Genomic DNA, 19,703 nt, shown 5'->3' on the forward strand with positions numbered 1-19,703 from the left:
CAGCCCTTGCAGCTCGCCAGCTCTGAAGCGCAGGCTCGATGGCTGTGGTGCACAGGCCAAGCTGCCCCACACCATGTGGAATCTCCTGGACCAGGAACTGAACCCATGACCCCCGCACTGGCAGGTGGATTCTCAACCACTGGACCACCAGAGAAGTCCAGAACATTACTACTTTTAAATAAATTTGGATACTGTTAATCACCTCAGTATCCATGAACATTTGATATATAACAGTAATTTAATGGAAGAGATTGCTTTCAACTCTCAGATAATGCTTTATTTACCTATGAATTTTTAGCCACCAGAAAAACTGTAATAACTCCCAAATAACTTCATGACTCCTCAAGGGTTCACATCATATATTAGCAATCTCTACCCTAAGCAGCACACACATTCTACACGGAAAGAACATCTAATGTCTCCTCCACTTTCCTGGTCCCACCAATTAGGTGTGGGTGGGTGTGTGTGTGTGTCTGGGTGTGGGTGTGTGTGTGTGGGTGTGTGTGGGTGTGTGTGTGTGTGTCTGTGTGTCTGTGTGTCTGTGTGTGTGTGTGTCTGTGTGTGTCTGTGTGTGTGTGTGTTTAAACTGAACAACCGGTACGAGTCTCCTCTGCATTTTAATTAATGAGATCCAGGCCTGGCCCTGCCTCACTAAGGTGACCAAGCACCAGTATGACTGGGACTGGTCTCTGTCGTGGGTCCAGCACCTTCAAGGTATGCCACATACTCTCCTAGCACAAGTTCTGAGAAGTTTTTTAAGGTTTTACGTGAGGAAATGTGAGTAAAATAATGAAGATAATTGATGTGACTATTTTACAGCATTAAAATGTAACTCTGGGGAAGCTCACATGACATGAGTCTCAGCGTCCTGGTGTTCACAACCGAACAGTTTGCTGGCTGCACACCAAAATTAAAGCAACCTGAGAACTGAACAAAGATACGAAAAGAGATAATCAAAGAAACCAAAAGTTGTTTCTTTGAAAAGATCAACAAAATTTACAAATGTTTAGCTAGACTGACAGAAAAAAGAGAGAAGATAAAAATAAGTGAAACCAGAAATGAAAGTGGGTGTTTTACAACTGACCTTACAGAAATAAAAGGATTAGATGAAAATACTAGCAACAACTGTCTACAAACAAAATAGATAAACTAAATGAAACAAACTCCTAAAAACACACTAATTATCCAAACGTATTCAAGAAATAGAAAATTTCAACAGACCTATAACAAGTAAAGATTGAATCAAGGGCATGATCAAAAATATCAAAACAAAGAAAAGTCCAGGGCCAGATGGTCTCATTGATTAATTCTACCAAATATTTAAAGAAGAATTAACACCAGTTCTTCTCAAACTCTTCTCCCCACAACAGAAGAGGGGGTAATACTTCCTAATTCATTTTACATGGCCAGCATTATCCTAATAACAGAGCTGAACAGAGACATCACAAGAAAAGAAAATTACAAATATTCTTTATGAATAAAAATGAAAACTCCTTAACGGATACTAATGAACAAAACCCTACAGTGACTACAGATTATACACTATGACCAAGTGGGATTTATATCAGGAATGCCAGCAGAGGCAGCGTAAGAAAATCCATCAGTGTAATATACGAAACATAACAGAACAAAGGGGAGAAAACCCCACACAACTACCTCAAGTGGCAGAGAAAGCATCTGACAAAATCCAACACCCTTTCATGATTAAGAAAACACTCAGAAAAGTAGAACAGAACTTTCTCAGCATGACAAAAGGCACTGATGGACACCATGATACTCGACAGTGAGACCGAAAGCATTCCCCCAACACTGCGAACAAGACAAGGATGCCTGCTTTCACCACTGCTACTCAGTACTGTCCTGGAGCCTAGCCAGAGCTCTTAGACAAGAAAAACAAATAAAAGGTATCCACAATGAAAGGGAAGAAGTATAACTTTCTATTCACAGGTGATACGATCCTATTAAGAATCCAAAGTGGGGCTTCCCTTGTGGCTGAGTAGTAAAGAATCTTCCTGCCAATGTAAGAGACATGAGTTCAATCCCTGATCCAGGAAGACCCCACATGCCGAGGAGCAAATAAGCCTGTGTGCCCCAACTACCGAGCCTGTGCTCCAGAGCCCGGGAGCCGCAGATACTGAGCCATGTGCTGCAGCTACTGCAGCCCCAGCACCTGGAGCCCGCGCTCTGCAACAAGACAAGGCACCACAATGAGAAGCCTGCGTACCACAACTAGAGAGTAGTCCCCACTCTCTGAAACTAGAGAAAATCTGTGTGCAACAGTGAAGACCCAGCACCGCCAAAAAAAAGAATCCAAAATAAGCTACCAGAGGTAATAATAAATTCTGTAAAAATGCCAGGTACAAAATGAACATACATAAGTTAGTTGTTTTTCTATACACCTGTAATGAAAAATCTGGAAAGGAAATTAAGATAGCAATTTCATTTACAATACCATCTAAAATAATAAAATGCCTAGGTATAAATATAACCAAAGAGGTGAAAGTCTTGTAGACTGAAAACTACAAAACATTATTGAAAGACATTAAAGACCTAAATAAATAGAAACACATCCTTTATTCATGGGTAGGAATACTGCCAAGATGTCAATACTATCCAGCGTGATCTACAATATAATCCCAATCAAAATTCTGATAGTCTGTCAGAAATAGAAACTCCAATCCTTAAGTTCATATGGAATTGAAAGGGGCCCCTAACAGCCTAAACAATATTGAGGGAAAGAAAAAACAAAAAAGTTGAACAACTCACTCTTTCCAACTTCAAAACTTAACACAAAACTATGGTATTCAAAACACTGTAATACTAGTATAAGGACAAACATACAGATTAATGAAAGAGAACTGAGAGTTCAGAAATAAATCCATGTAGCTACAGCCAAATCATTTTCTACAAAGCTACCAATTCCACTCAATGGGGGAAAATTAGTGAAATCAGTGGCTCCGGAACAACTGGATTTCCACGTGCAAAAGAAGAAAGGTGGACCCTTGCATCACACCACATACAACATTAATATAGATCAACAACCTAAACAAAAAGAACTACAACCATCACACTCTTAGAAGAAAACAGAAAATCTTAACTTGAATCTGGCAATGGCTTCTCAGATACAACATAGAAAGCACTGCAAACACACAAACAGGACTCCATCGAAACATAAAACTTTGTGCATCAAAAGATATTATCAAGAAAGTAAAAAGAGAATGGGAGAAAACATCTACAAATCATACCTAATAAGGGTTTAATATCTAGAATATATAAAAAAACTACACCTCAACAACAAAAGGACAAACAATCTGATTTAAAAATGAACAAGACTTGAAAGCAAATCTCCAAAGATACACAAATGGCCAATAAGGACATGAAAAAATGCTCAAAATCATTAGTGCCCACAGCGGCGAGCAAGGGAGGGAAAGAAAGAGGACGAGAGAAAAAGAACAAACAGCAAGGCTGTGGCTAAACTGGAACCCTCATGCGTGGCTGGTGGGAACTGAAAAGGGTACAGCCACTTTGCAAAGTTAGGTGGGTCCTCATAAAAGCTAAACAATTATTACATGATCCAGCAAAAAAATGAAAATAGGGCCTCAAACAGACACGTGAGCCAAAGTGCACTACAGCGTTATTCACAATAGCCAAAAGACAAAATCAACCCAGGTGTCTATCAACAGATAAACTGATAAAATGCAATATGTGGTTATATAACGGACTGTTACTTAGCCATAAAAAGGACTAACATTTTGACACATGCCACAACATGAACCTCAAAAACATTAAGTAAAACAAGTGAGTCACAAAAGATCCAATATTGCATGCTCCACGCACATGAAATATCTTTAATAGACAAATCTATGGAGACATATAGTAGATTACAGGTTATCAGGGGCTGCGGTGGGAGCATGGGGAATTATTACTTAATACTTAGAGTTTCTGTTTGAGATGATAACAACTAGATGATGGAATCTAGGTGCAAAACAGTGTGAGTGTAATTAATGGTACTGAATTTTACACTTAAAGATGGCTAAATGGGCAATTCCCTGGTGGTCCAGCGATTAGGACTCGGAGATTTCAACACTACAGCCAGGGTTCAGTCCCTGGTCAGAGAAATATGATCCCACGAGTCACACAGCAATGGCAATTTCATGTTATATCTTACCTTTATAAGTACACTTAGAAGATTTAAGGGGAAAAAGAGATTAAAATAGTTCATTACTTACCTTATACTGATTACATACTGAAATAATATTTGTAACATACGAGGCTAAATAAATTAAATTATTAAATTAAAAAAACAAAGAACTGGAAAAGTCAAAGAGCCACTGCAGCCTATGCAGGTGCACAGGGTCCTGGGCTCAGAGAGGTCAGTGCAGGCTGAGTCCCTGCTATCACCATTCTTTAAGTGTTGATAATTTTAACTCTGAATTTGTTCTATGACGTGAAGTCTGACAGGACGATGAAGCACATGCCAGGGGCTTGAAGCTTCAGCTCACACACGGCCTCAGCGCCGCTGTTTCTGGGACAGAGCCTGTCCCTGCTCTCAGCTCCCATACCCTCCACACCCCCCGCCCCACAACCGCTCTGAGGCTCTCGCCCACCACCCGGGGCGCCAGCTGAGCTGTCAGGAGGTCCACATTCCACAGTCGCCCTGCTGAGGGCCAGGTTCAGACTTGGGGAGAGGAGGCAAGGTGGTTACCAGCCTCACCCTGGGCTGGCAGCACCACGCCGTTTGGCAGATAACTTGGCGCCTAGGGCCCACTCTGAATACAAGTACCAGAAGCATCCTGGCTCAGAAGCTGAAATCACGTGGGAGCCATCATCTGCCTGGGACAGCATACTTGTGGGGCCTGCTCATGGCCCCACATTTTCATTTTGCACAAGGCCCTTCAAAATAGCTAGCCTTTAATATAACTGATCAAATGTTGTTAACTTTTTAAGAAACTCTTCAAGATACTCTAAGGAGTTGCAGGGTTTAGGTCTACTTTTAGAAAAGGAGATAAGGTTCATGGAAGAGCCTGTTTTCCCTCAGGTTTACTTTCTTCAGCCAGGTTTCTGACAAGAACTATACAGCCTATGATTTGAGGTCCTAACTCTCAGGATGAATGGAGTCATATACACTTTAGAACTCCAAGAAGGCAGAGTGAATTCTCACTATGAAGTCTGAAATGCTGGATAAGGAAACAGAAAGCACCCTGACAGGTGTCAGACAAACGCCCTCCTGTTTCATTTGGTCAGTGTTGGTTTTCATCACTTTTAACCAAGAACTTTAAGTATTACAATGGATTAAGAGTAAGTACATATGACATTAAAAAGTTCTTAATGTGGGATTCAGTGAAAAGAAAACACAAAGCTAGCACATGGTTAGAGCATGTCCTGTCTCTAAAAATCTGAAAAGGTATTAATATAACAATGTTTACCATGGAAATTCTAGGGTAACAGCGTACAAGCAAGTTATTTTTTTCTCTATGTTTCTATGTATATCTCCTAGTTTTTCTATAATGAACTTTTATATTGCTTGAGTTTTCAGAAAGTCTGCAGAACTACAAATTAATAAAAACAAAATTTCCCCCCAAAAGAATTAGTAAAATTTAACCCAATAGTTAATTAACTAAAAATGCTGGTATGCCATTCAAATGTCTTACTTTTGTGAAATATACATAGATCTGTGTCAGCATAGTCTTGGAAAGAAAAAGTTAAGTCTTGAACAAATTGAGATGAGTAAACAATCTTAGACTGACTAAGGAAGCAAGTTAGTGAGCAATGTCCAGTTTTATGCAATGTCAAAATCAAAGGACTCCACGATGAAGAATTTTAGTTGCTACTGACATTTTATCTAAAAAAAAACACTAAGTTTGTAACAGAATTCCATTTCAAAAGTGAATTCCCATTAAAGGAGACTAAAGAGAGATGACAACCAAAGGCAACACCTGACCTGAGGGACACAGACAAACACACAGCATCAGGTATTACGAGAGGTTTGGAGAAAAACAGAGCAGGTAAGATAATGAAGTGGAAAGAGCAGAATTTTAGGGGGAGATTTTTCTGGGGCAGCAACGTTTGACAAGCGAACTACTTGAGGTGTTTTCTTCAGAAAGTTTACTTTAGAACAAAAATCAATTCTGACCATTAATGAGAATCCTGGTAATTATTAGTCTTTCAGCCCCTTTTTATAAATAAAATCAATCTGGTTCAAAGTCTGAGATTTAAAAATTAAGAAACTGAACTCTTCCTGGGCCAATATCTTGAATCAAATTATTCTCAACTCTGAAAAATTCAAAGCAGACGCAGTCCCTATTTTCAATAGGTATGAATTAAACATGCACAGAATGGCTATAAAGCTACATGCTGCTGCTGCTAAGTCACTTCAGTCGCGTCCGACTCTGTGCGACCCCATAGACGGCAGCCCACCAGGCTCCCCCACCCCTGAGATTCTCCAGGCAAGAACACTGGAGTGGGTTGCCATTTCCTTCTCCAATGCATAAAAGTAAAAAGTGAAAGTGAAGTCGCTCAGTCATGTCCAACTCCTAGCAACCCCATGTACTGCAGCCAACCAGGCTCCTCCATCCATGGGATTTTCCAGGCAAGAGTACTGGAGTGGGGTGCCACTGCCTTCTCCGATAAAGCTACATGGCAAACTTTATTTAACAATTTTTATTTATTTATGCCGGCCATATATTCTCGTTATAAAATTATATGAGAACAGAATTCATCATAAAGAATGTGACTGTGACTTTAATTTTTAAACTTTTGTAAGACTGCATGTATTAAATTCACAAATCAGAAAAGACAAAAGAAAACAAACAACCCTACCATGTAAGTATGCATCCCCATTTGGGATTATTCTAATACTGAAAAACTGATTCAGTCTTTTTCTGTTAAATTTAAGTAATTCAACATATTCCCCTCAAAGATCAAAAACAAATATATGCTGCAACTAATGGCTGCATATTGTCACCCTGCTTATTTAACTTCTATGCAGAGTACATCATGAGAAACGCTGGGCTGAAAGAAGCACAAGCTGGAATCAAGATAGCCGGGAGAAATATCAATAACCTCAGATATGCAGATGACACCACCCTTATGGCAGAAAGTAAAGAACTAAAGAGCCTCTTGATGAAAGTGAAAGAGGAGAGTGAAAAAGTTGGCTTAAAGCTCAATATTCAGAAAACTAAGATCATGGCATCCAGTCCCATCACTTCATGGCAAATAGATGGGGAAACAGGGACTGACTTTATTTTCCTGGGCTCCAAAATCACTGCAGATGGTGACTGCAGCCATGAAATTAAAAGACGCTTACTCCTGGAAAGAAAAGTTATGAGCAGCCTAGACAGCATATTAAAAAGCAGACATTACTTTGTCAATAAAAGTCCATCTAGTCAAGGCTATGGTTTTTCCAGTGGTCATGTATGGATGTGAGAGTTGAACTGTGAAGAAAGCTGAACACCACAGAATTGATGCTTTTGAACTGTAGTGTTGGAGAAGACTCTTTGAGAGTCCCTTGGACTGCAAGGAGATCCAACTAGCCCATCCCTAAAGGAGATCAGTCCTGGGTGTTCATTGGAGGGACTGATGCTGAAGCTGAAACTCCAATACTTTGCCCACCTGATACGAAGAGCTGACTCATTTGAAAAGACCCTGATGCTAGGAAAGATTGAGGGCAGGAGAAGGGGATGACAGAGGATGAGATGGTTGGATGGCATCATCGACTCAATGGACATGGGTTTGGGTGGACTCCAGTAGTTGGTAATGGACAGGAAGGCTTGGCGTGCTGCGGTTCATGGGGTCGCAAAGAGTTGGACACAACTGAGCGACTGAACTGAATGACTATAAACTCCCTCCTAAAAGTAACTAAAAACTGGAGCCTAAAGCAGTCACTTTAAACCATAAAGACATAAATAAGAAGGAATGCTGTTCCTGGGCCTCATTTTAAGAGGTAGCACTTTCCACCTTGAGGCGTCTGACCTTTTCAAAGTCCCGTTCAGGGTCCCATTCAAAGAGTCCCCCTCAGCCCAGGGCCTCCACGGTTGCCGTCTTCTCTTCATCCATTACTCGTGTCCTCTTACCTTCAGCAGCTCCTTGCAGCTGTCAAGCCCAATGTCCACAAGAATGCTTTTCACCTTTTTCCGTACCTTCCTGATGTTGTCAAGATTCTCCACGGGAATTTGAAACATTTTTGAAATTTTCCTTTAAAGAAAAGAAAACAAAATTATAATAAGTGTATACACACACCCCCACACCCTCACCCCCCCACACCCACCCACACGGCACTAGTGGTAAAGAATCCGCCTGCCAGTGCTGGAGACATGAGACGTGGGTTCATTCCCTGGGTCAGGAAGACCCCCGGAAGGAGGGCATGGCAGCCCACTCCAGTATTCTTGTCTGGAAAACCCCATGGACAGAGGAGCCTGGTGGGCTGTAGTCCATAGGGTCGAAAAGAGCCGGACACAACTGAAGCAACTTAGCATGCATCCATATACCCACACACACACACACGTATGTGCATAAAATTTTTAACAGGGTAGGTAAAGAAAGCAGAGTAATTTTCAACAGATTATTCTGGGACAATTAGATTTCTACAATCAAAGAATAAGTTGGATTCTTTCCTATTAGTATACACAAAAATTAACTCGAAATGAGTCCTATACATCCATGCATAAGTGAAAACTTTAAAAGTCTCAGAAGATAACACAGGCATAAATTTTCATGACACTGGATTTGGCAACACGTTCTCAGATATGATATCGTAAAGCACTAGGAACAACAGAAAAAGTAGCCAAGTTGGACTTCATCAAAATGAAAAACGTATATGCTTCAAAGAAAACCATCAAAAAAATGAAAAGAAAATCCACAACATGGGAGAAAACATTTGTAAATCTTACTTCTGATAAGGAACTTATATCCAGAATATATAAAAAAAACTCTGTGACAATAATTAAAGGACAAATATGCCAACTTAAAAACAGGAAAAGAATCTGGATATTTCTACAAAGACCATATACAAATGGCCATTAACCACTTAAGAATATGCTAAACAACATTAGCTATGGGGAAAAGCAAATAGAAATCATCCTGAGATAACTCGTCACACCAACTAGAATGGCTGTCAATCTTAAAAGGAGCAGTAACAGTGCTGGCAGGGATGTGAAGAAAGCAGATCCCCCGTGCACTGCTGGCAGTAACGGCAGAAAAGTGGTGCAGCTGGTTTGGGAAAGTCCAGCAGGTCCTCAAAGGATTAAACATGTAAGTACCATATGAACCAGCAATACCACCTGAGAGAAATAAAAAACCTGCATCCAAACAAAACACTGCACAAGAATGTTCACAGCACTATTGCTCATAACAGTCAAAAACTAAAAAAGCGCAAATGTCCATCAACTGATAGATAAATAAAACGTGGTGGATCCGAAGAATGGAATATTATCTGGCCATAAAAAGTGAAGTGCTGATGCATGTTACACTGATAACCCTTGGGAAATATTATTCTAAGTGAAAGGCATCAGACACAAAGGACCACATATTATATGATTCAATTGACAGGAAATGTCCAGAATAGACAAAATTTACAGAGACAAAAAGGAGAACATTGGTTGCTTAGGGCTGAGGAGAACGGAAGGTGATGTGGACAAGGTTTCTTTCCGGAACAGTGACAATATTCTAAAATCGACTGTGGTGATGTTATGCACAACTCTGTGAATGTACTAAATAAAAACTACTGACTGTACACTTTAAGCAGATGAACTGTATGGAACGTAAATTACATCTCAGTAATGCTGCTTTTGGGCTTTTCTAGATTAGTTGGTAAAGAACTTGCCTACAATGCAGGAAACCCAGGTCTGATTCCTGAGTTGGGGAGATCCCCTGGAGAAGGAAATGGCACCTCACTCCAGTATTCTTGCCTGGAGAACCCCATGGACAGAGGAGCCTGGTGGGCTATAATCCATAGGGTTGCAAGAGTTGGACACATCTCAGTAACTAAACCACCACCAACTCTGCTTTTAAAATATCTGAAAAGGCATAAAAATTAAAATAAATCCTGTGGTAGCTGACCAGGATAAAAGGTACAGCTGTGACCTTATTATCTGTAATAAATACAGATTCTAAAAATATATATTTGTTAATGTGTATGCGTATATTGAACAGCTCAGGCCATTGCAAGAGCCTGGAAGTAGTTACACACCAGTAGCAGACCACGCCTTGGGCTCAAATCTTCCTTTCTAAATATCACTTTCCCTTAAAAGGAAGCAGGGCTCCTTGGAAAAATGGCTGATTTCAGGGCTGGAGCACAGAAGAGACAAAATGATCCTAGAATGTCTTCTGCCAGAAAATAAAGGAGTTGCTCGGAAAATGGGGAGACATGTCAAAAGTACTCAAAAGAAGTCAGCTTGAAGAAGTTTCCACAAGCCAAAAATATGGGACAATGTGGGTACCAAATAAATGATGGTAACAGATTATAACCTGCAGCCCTGAAGTTTCCAAAGATAATGTCACCGTATCTCCCATCTACATGCTTTCCTCAGAACATGTCCATGACATTCCTCCTAAGCAGCAGGGGCATCTACACTCCCATTCCTTGAACCTGGGCAGAACTCGGCAGCTCCCTCGACCAATAAAGCATGGCCATGTGAATGCCCAGGCTAGACCACAAAACGCCACACACTTTCCTTGCCTTTTGGGTACCATTACTCTTGGACTCTACACTCCTTATTGCAAGAAGCTCAACTAGCCCACATGGAAAGGTTCCGCATCAACCACTGGACATGAGAGTGAAGATGCTCTTACAGCCTGCAGCTGTCCACTCACCCCGAGTCTTTTGAGTTTTCTCAGGTGAGGCCCCAGACATTGTGGAACATAAACGAGCCATCTCCCCCTGCTCCCACCTGAAGAATTACTGAATTTTCATATAAAATATTTCACTCCATGAAGTTTTAGGGTGGTTTGGTATTCAGAAACAGTTATCAAAATATAACCCACTAGAACATAAACTCAAGTTCATGATAACAAAAATAATTAAATTTAAAGTTTAGTCAACAACAGGGTGTTTTATATCATTTCTAAGCATCTCCCCACAAAATACTCATTAATAACCAAGGGGAAAAGAGTAATTCACAGAAGTCTGGAAGACACCCAATTAAGAGACAAAATTCCCTGTAAACTTCAGAAGTATCCAGATGATACAAGAGCACCATTCATAATAGCCAAACTGTGGAAAAAATCCAAGGGTCCATCAAATGGTGAACAGATGAGCAAAACAGGACATACTCATACCACAAGACACTGCAACAGTACATATAACTAGGCACTGATGCACACAACAGCATGAACATCAGTATCTCAAAAACATGATGCTAAGTGAAAGAACACAGAGGCAAAGTCCTCATACTGTCTGAGTCCATACATATGACACGTCCAAGAGAAATCTACAGAGATAGAAGGTAGATTAGTGGTCAGCTGTGGGTAACTGCACATGGATAGGTTTTGGGGGAACATGCTGGAAATGTTCTAATACTAGATTGTGTTGTTACTTGCACAATTCTATAAATTTACTAAAAATCAACTAAGTATACTTCTTAAAGAGATGGGAACACCAGACTACTTTACCTGTCTGCTGAGAAGTCTATATGCAGGGCAAGAAGCAACAGTCAGAACTGGACATGGAAAAATGTACTGGTTCTTGGGAAAGGAGTACAAGACCGTGTATCGTCACCCTGCTTATATAACTTATATGCAGAGTTGTTGTTGTTCAGTCCCTAAGTCATGTCTGACTCTTTGGGACCCCATGGTCTGCAGCACACCAGGCTTCCCTGTCCTTCACTATCTCACAGAGTTTATTCAAACTCATGTCCATTAAATCAGTGATGCCATCCAACCATCTCATCCTCTGTCATCCCCTTCTCCTCTTGACCTCAATCTCAAATAACCCAGCATCACGGTTGTTTCCAATGAGTCGGCTCTTCAAATGAGGAGGCCAAAGTACTGGAGCTTCAACTTTCAGCAGCAATCCTTCCAACGAACAGAGTACATCATGGGAAATGCCAGGCTGGATGACTCACAAGCCGGAATCCAGATTGCTGGGAGAAATATCACAACTTCAGATGTGCAGATGATACCATTCTAATGACAGAAAGGGAAGAGCAGCTAAAGAGCCCCCTGTTGAGAGTGAAAGTGGAGGAGTGAAAAAGCTGGCTTAAAACTCAATGTTCAAGAAACTAAGACCATGGCATCTGGTCCCATCACTTCATGGTAAATAGATGGGGGAAAAGTGGAAATAGCAGCAAATTTTATTTTCCTGGGCTCCAAAATCACCATGGACAGTGACTGCAGCCACGAAATTAAGACACTTGCTCCTTAGAAGGAAACCTATGACAAATCTAGACAGCACATTGAAAAGCAGAGACATCACTTGCCGACAAAGGTCCATAGTCAAAGCTATGGTTTTTCCAGTAGTCATGTATGGATGTGAGAGGTGGACCATAAAAACAGCTCAGCACCGAAGAATTGATGCTTTTGAACTATAGGAAAAGACTGTTGAGAGTCCCTTGGACAGCAAGGAGATCAAACCAGTCAATCTTAAAAGGAAATCAACAATGAATTGGAAGGACTGATGTTGAAGCTGAAACTCCAATGCTTTGGCCACCTGATGTGAAGAGCTGACTCACTGGAAAAGACCCTGATGCTGGGAAAGACTGAAGGCAGGAGGAGAAAGGGACGACAGAGGCTGAGATGGTTGGATGGCATCACTGACTCACCGGACATGAGTTTGAGCAAACTCTGGCACATAGTGTAGGACAGGGAAGCCTGGTGTGCTGCACACCATGAGGTCGCAAAGAGTTGGACACTACTTAGTAACTGAACAATACTTAGAAAGAGAACATGCAAGGAAAAACTAAGGAACTGTTTCAGAGTGTGAGAGACTAAAGAAAATTAAATACAATGTGTAATTCTAACTAGATTCTTTACTATAAATGATGTTTCTGGCTGGCAAAACTTCAATGTGGGCTGAGGATCAGATGGTAACAATGCACTGATTTTCTGATTTTGATGGTTGTGTGCTGGGTATGTAGAATGTCCTTATTGTAGGAAATGGACAATATTGGAGTCATTTCGTGTCTTTTCTGGCAACTGAAGTTTCCAGTGATTCAGGGGAAGTTCTCTGTACTACACCAGCAACTTTCTATAAATCTGAAACTATTTCAAAAAAGGTTTTAATGCACAAACTATAAAAGCTACGAACAAAATCAGTTAAATTTGAGTTAAAGAAATGTCAGGTAAAATAATGCCAATTTTCAAATGATCAAAACAATAACTTAAAGATTGATAATATCCACTGGTAGTGGCATCACTGACCTGATGGACATGCATTGGAGCAAGCTCCAGGAGTTGGTGATGGACAGAGAAGCTTGATGTGCTACAGTCCATGGGGTCACAAAGTGTCAGACATGACTGAGCGACTGAACTGAAATGAAATGAACTGACTGGTAGTGAGGGTAAGTAGAAAAACATTAATTTCTCCATGTTTACACACCAACTGGCAGTGTCTCCCAAGATTTTTAAACAATTTCTCTGGCTGGAAATTCCACTTCTAAACCTTTTACAACTCCTCCTCCCTCAAGGATAAGCTTGGAACCCCTTCTAAGAACTCCCAGAATGGCCAGTTTATACTTATTTCATTGCACTCACCTCACTACATTGTAATTATTTCCTTATATACCTATTTTCCCTTTTGAACTAAACATCTTCAGGGCAGGAATCATGTTTCTCTGCACATCTGGGCCTATCACAGAGGTTCAAAATGGACAGGCTATTATGGAGGACTGGTGAGTTGGAGTCCAAGACATTCTAAGTAAATAGATAAGCATCAAAAAAAATCACTGAGGAGGAGCCTGGTAGGCTGCAGTCCATGGGGTCGCTAAGAGTCAGACACGACTGAGTGACTTCACTTTCACTTTTCACTTTCATGCATTGGAGCAGGAAATGGCAACCCACTCCAGTGTTCTTGCCTAGAGAATCCCAGGGACGGTGGAGCCTGGTGGGCTGCCGTCTATGCGGTCGCACAGAGTCGGACACGACTGAAGCGACTTAGCAGCAGCAGCACCAAAGGAATATCTGAATGTATTTGGCAAAAGGTAAGTAAACCTGAAAACATGGACCGGAATAAAACGAGACATGAAAGTGGCATCAGAGCTAACAGTGGGAAGAACTTTTCCTACTGGATAATAAGAAAATGTGAAGTATCGAGAAGCCAATTTGGAATGGGTACATTTTTCAGACCAGTTACCTATGTAAAAGTTATACTTCAGGTTCAGTAGAAAGCGAGTTTGAAGGATCACTTGGCATTTTAGAACCAGAAGATACAAAAATCACAGCAAGTAAAGTTTTAAAAAAATAAAATTATTAACAATAAAATGCACTGAACTGGGTTCTAGGCTTCAAAAGCATAATTTAAAAGGCAAGTTGTCAAGAACCTTGTGGGAGCATTCTTAAAAATTAAGCACAGCGTCACTTTCAAGCCCAGACTGGCTTCTCTGGCCAGAGCAGCCTCAACAGAAACTTCCCTTCACCTTTTCCACTCACTCCACCAGATGTGCTGGTCTGTCCTTAAGAGTTCCCAGAGCGCTTCTTTACCAAAAGCTGGCTGATAAATAGGACTGCCCAAGATGAAGACCATCATCCACCTATATCTACAACAAAGAAGCTAAATGTATTGCTTGCAAAGAAATCTGGCCTCACACAGGAAGTGCTGATCTTATCACAGTTGAGAAACAGCAGTACAGGGACTGGCCACATTTCACAGGATGGTTCCCCAGCTGCTCCTGACAGGCCATCTCTCAGGAAGAAGGCACTGAAGAGGCTTCCAGTGACCAGGCAAGTTTTAAAGGGCTCTGCAGGTACTTGCTCAAGGCTTGGGAGAAGGGCCAAAGTCTTCGTGAACCTGCAGAATAGGAGGCTTTTCATTCTCAACTGTACACGCTCCCATCCCCTCATCACTGTTGCTGTGGTTCCCTCCCTCAAAACAAGTACCCAGGTCCATTCTTAATTTTTAAAAAAAGTTTCCTGTTTATAGCATTTACTGTTTTAGGGAAACCAAGTAAACATAATAAAATAAAAGACACGTAAATCACAGAAGTTCTGTCAGGATCCTTGGTCTACTGTTGCCAACCACTTTGGGGTAAAAAAGCTGACTTTTACCATAATTTATCCATTCTCTAAGAGATGCAAGATTCTACACAAAAGGCCGAGTGGATTAATTAACTGGAAAAGAAGCTGCTTAATGCTTCCATGTATCTATAGATCCTTTACTGATGCTATTCTCTATATATTCTTAGTACTCAATTAAATCTGTATTTTCACCATTAGGAAACAGCAGGCTAATGCAGCTGTACTACCTACCAGGTTCAGTTCACAGTAAATTATTCTTTTCTTTTGTATTTTACTATTATTTTCAGCTGTGCTCGGTGCTTGCTGCTGCACACATGCTTTCTCTAGTTGCAAGGAGTGGGGCTTCTCTTGTTGCAGAGCACGGGCTCTAAACCCACAGGCTTCAGTAGCTGCAGCATGCAGGCTCAACAGCTGCACCATGCAGGTTCAGCAGTTGTGGCTCGTGGGCATATTAGCCGCACAGCAGCTTCTGGAATCTTCCTGGATCAGGGATCGAACCTGTGTTCCCTGCACTGGCAGGCAGATTCTTACTCTATCATCAGGAAAGTCCCATAGTAAATTACCTTTAATTTCGCAGCATGTGGTAGACATGAATTTACCAAAAATCGCATTAAAGTGCAAAAGAAAATCGGAGAAAGCAATGGCACCCCACTCCACTACTCTTGCCTAGAGCATCCCAGGGACGGGGGAGCCTGGTGGGCTGCCGTCTATGGGGTCGCACAGAGCCAGACACGACTGAAGCGACTTAGCAGCAGCAGCAAAAGAAACTATTATTTTCCAAAGAGGCACTTAAAGGGTTTTTGTTGCTTTTTAGTATCACAATCATTTAAGAATATCCCGTTATCAAAAAATAAACTGTAAAAAAAGTCATTCTGGTAATAAACAGTAATTTTTTAAGTCATAGAACTTTCTTGTAAGTTCCTGTGAAATCTAAGTTCTGAAACGATTTCACTTGCAAAACAATCCAGAACAATGATCTCACAAGCAAGACTCTGGAGCTACACTGCCTGAGTTCAAGTAAACTCCACAGTTTACTACTAGTTGTGTGATCTTTAGCAAGTTACTTAATCCCAGGGACTGTTTCTTCTGTAAAACAGGGACTGCACAACCGACTCAGTAGTTTTGAGGAAGAAAATTCACTTAACACAATAAAAGCACTTAGAACATAAGACTGTGAGTTTGCTATTATCTAACTCCAAAAACTTAAAATGCAACATCCAAAAAACTAGGATCATGGCATTCTGTGGAAGCAGTCACAGATTTTATTTTCTTCAGCTCCAAAACCACTGCTGACAGTGACTGCCGCCATGAAATTAAAAGACGCTTGCTCCTTGGAAAGAAAGCTATGACAAAACTAGACAGTATTAAAAAGACATCACTTTGCCGACAAAGGTCTGTATAGTCAAAGCTATTATTTTTCCAGTAGTCATGTACACATGTCAGAGCTGGACCATAAAGAAAGCTGAGCACCTAAGAATTGATGCTTTTGAATTGTGATGCTGGAGAAGACTCTTTAGAGTCCCTTGGACTGAGAGATCAAACCAGTCCATCCTAAAGGAAATCAACCCTGAATATGCACCAGAAGGATTGATGCTGAAGCTCCAATACTTTAGCCACCTGATGCGGCCTCGCTGGAAAAAACGCTGATGCCACAGAAAGACTGAATCCAAAAGAAGAGGGTGGCAGAGAATGAGATGGTTATAGATAGCATCACTGACTCAATGGACTGAATCTGAGCAATCTCTGGGAGATATTGGGAGGACAGAGGAGACTGGAATCCTGTAGTCCTGGTGGGGGGAGGGGAGGTGGTGTTGGCAGTCAGACAGGACTTAATGACTGAACAAGCTCCAAAAAATATAAGCGAAATGCTAAAACTACTCGAATACAGGGTTTTGTTGTTTCTTTTTAAGTAACTTTTAAAACACATGATATTTATACAATACATGAAAGCAAGAATCAAAGGTCTGGGTTCAAATACAGGAAGATTCCTTCTCTGACAGGCACCTTCAGCAAGTCCTCATGATTCAGTGTCCTCCTTGTAACACACTGCCAACAGGTCTGTGATAACCAGAGTGGCAGCCACATCAGAATACTGGGGTGTGATCACTCAAAGTGACTACAACCATAAATTCACCAGAAACATATTGCAAACTTGGATCAAATTAAAAAGGTGTCCCAGATATCTTCATATAGATAGGTATCTTCCCTGGTAGCACACATGGTAAAGAATCTGGGTTCCATCCTCGGGTCAGGAAGATCCCCTGGAGAAGGGAATGGCTACCCACTCCAGCATTCTTGCCTGGAGTATTCCATGGACAGAGGAGCCTGGCGGGCTACAGTCCACGGCGTCACAGAGTCGGACACGACTTTCACTCACTCACTACTGGAGAGGAAGGTAGAGTGGTTACAAGAATTTTGTGTGTGTGTGTCTGAGCTGCTCAGTCGTGTGACTTTTTGCGACCCCATGGACTACAGCCCACCACGCTTCTCTGTCCATGGAATTCTTCAGGCAATACGGAGTAAGTTGCCATTTCCTTCCCCATCCTCTCCCGACACCAATCTTCAACTCCTAACCCTAAAACCAGCTCTCACATCCTTACCACTGCTCAGTCAGACGAGTGAGCCTGTCTCCTCCCAACTCCAGTCCCCCTCCAGACTAGCACCAGTACCCTTACGACACACAGATCGGTCACTTCCATGTCTAAAGGCCACTATCTCAACAAACTCCCAATTACAACGAGAATATTAAAGTTCGTTCATAACATGGCTACCTACTCAGTAACAAGTTACACATATTTGTAAACATGTATGTCTAAACAAGTTACACATACATTACTTGACTTCCAACCAAAGCCCAACAGCGCTCTCCTCAACTCGCACTTTTTACGTGGTCCTCTCCCCCAGAGCGCTCCTCCCGACTCCCGGTCCCACGTGCGTGCTGAGCCCTGAGGGGCTCGCCGGTGCCCTCAAGCACTTGCCCATCTGCATCATAAATCACCACACACAAGAGTCCTCCAGGTCTCAAGAGGCTGCCATTACCCATTCCATTCAATTATAAACAGTTTTAAGAGCATTCCGGCAAGCCTCCCATTCAAATTCAAAGAAAATACTTTAAACGTTTAATTATTTAGCAACTGTTCAGTTAGAACTAGCGGCTACTATTTTCGACGTTCCCAAGCCAAGAGTCAGGAGAAATTCTGCGCGCTCTACGTAAGCGCGGTGAGCGGCGGTATGTGAAAAGTTCAACTGTAATGTCAACATCTGCACATCATCAGTATTCACACTGAGAACTCCAGGGTGAAGGAATTGGGGCTCCTCTCAGCTGTGCGCTCAAGAAAAAACCCGCCACAACGCAGGCAGCTGAGCGCGCTTCAGCCCGGCCCGCGTCCGCGCTCGCTCCGGGCGGCCCTCCGGCTCCCAGCCCGCCCCCTTCCCCGGCCCTCCACGGCCGCCGCCCTGTCCCCGCGTTCCCCTCGCCCAGATGCCGTCCCCCGCCCCGCCTCCCGGGCCCCATCCCCGCCCCCCTCGACCCCGGCCCCACGTGACGCGGAGGGACGACGGGCACCCTTCGGGCCGCGAGCCCCGGGCTGGCAGAACGTCGCGGGATTCGAGAGGCGGCCACCGGCCGCCGGGTGTGGGCGGGGTGGGGCGGGGCCGCCGCCGGGACTTCGCAGGCCGGGCCAGGGGCGTCGCCGCGGGCCGGGCCGGGGTTACCTACCGCTGGGCGCCCGCAGCGCCGCCGCGTCCCTCGCACGTCTCGCCGCGCCCGCTGGGGCCCCGCGCCCGCCCGCCTCCGCCCCGCGCGGCGGGACCCCCGCTCGGCGCGCGCCACCCCGCGCGACCCCGTCCCCTCCTCCCAGCTCGGCCAGAAAGAGAAAATGGCGCTCGATTGGCCTCCGGAAGTGACGCGCACCCTCATTTGCATGCCGATGCAGTCAACCAATGGGAGAAGAGCATGCATGGGACCCCCCACTGGGCACTGTCCCAAAGGCCCCTTTGGGCCCCTGCCTTAAGCTGAACTGGAGGCTCAGCAGTGGGAATGGGGTTTTGTGTTGAAGCCCCCTCCCCTGACCCCACTCTTGCTACAGTGAACTGGCCTGCTAGCCTCTCACCATATCTACAAACTCTCGTGAGAGTTTGAGGTGATGGCGTCACTAGAGGGGGCGGAGCCCGTGCGTCGTCCTTCACGTGGCCAATCACGTGGGTTTCCTAGACCTTGGTCTTCATTTGCATGAGGTGGGGTGGAGCTAGTGGCAGTAGCAGGAATAGGTGGCCCCGCCCACATCTCAGAGCCAATGGGAAACCAGCTGTGAGGGGAATCCTGCCCTATCATTGGAGGATAGAACTTGAACTATCAGAACTTTGACAAGGATGCTCTTGGTACATCTTGGTGAACTGACTGGATAGGGTCTCCTGACTTCGTAATTATATCCTAAGGAAATTAATTTCACACTTTTTCTTGAGAATTCGTATTTTTAAGTTAGAGCTACTACGTGCTGTGTAGGAAAAAAGTTAATTGCATACATTTATAAAAATTC

At 42.9% G+C, this 19,703-nt stretch overlaps 1 protein-coding gene across 1 annotated transcript in view; it reads right to left on the minus strand.

Moving 5' to 3' along the window:
• Positions 1-19,011, minus strand: part of ADNP2 (ADNP homeobox 2) — a 34,331-nt gene extending 15,320 nt beyond the window's left edge. The window contains exons 1-2 of the mRNA XM_069568965.1: positions 18,884-19,011; positions 8,073-8,193 (exon numbers count right to left, since the gene is read on the minus strand). Coding sequence (XP_069425066.1) covers positions 8,073-8,180 — 108 coding nt within the window. The 5' untranslated portion in view covers positions 8,181-8,193; positions 18,884-19,011. The remainder of the gene's footprint in view (positions 1-8,072; positions 8,194-18,883) is intronic.
• Positions 19,012-19,703: the final 692 nt, after the last annotated feature.

This window comes from Ovis canadensis, chromosome 23, assembly GCF_042477335.2.
Source record: "Ovis canadensis isolate MfBH-ARS-UI-01 breed Bighorn chromosome 23, ARS-UI_OviCan_v2, whole genome shotgun sequence".
NCBI classification, from domain to species: Eukaryota; Metazoa; Chordata; class Mammalia; order Artiodactyla; family Bovidae; genus Ovis; species Ovis canadensis.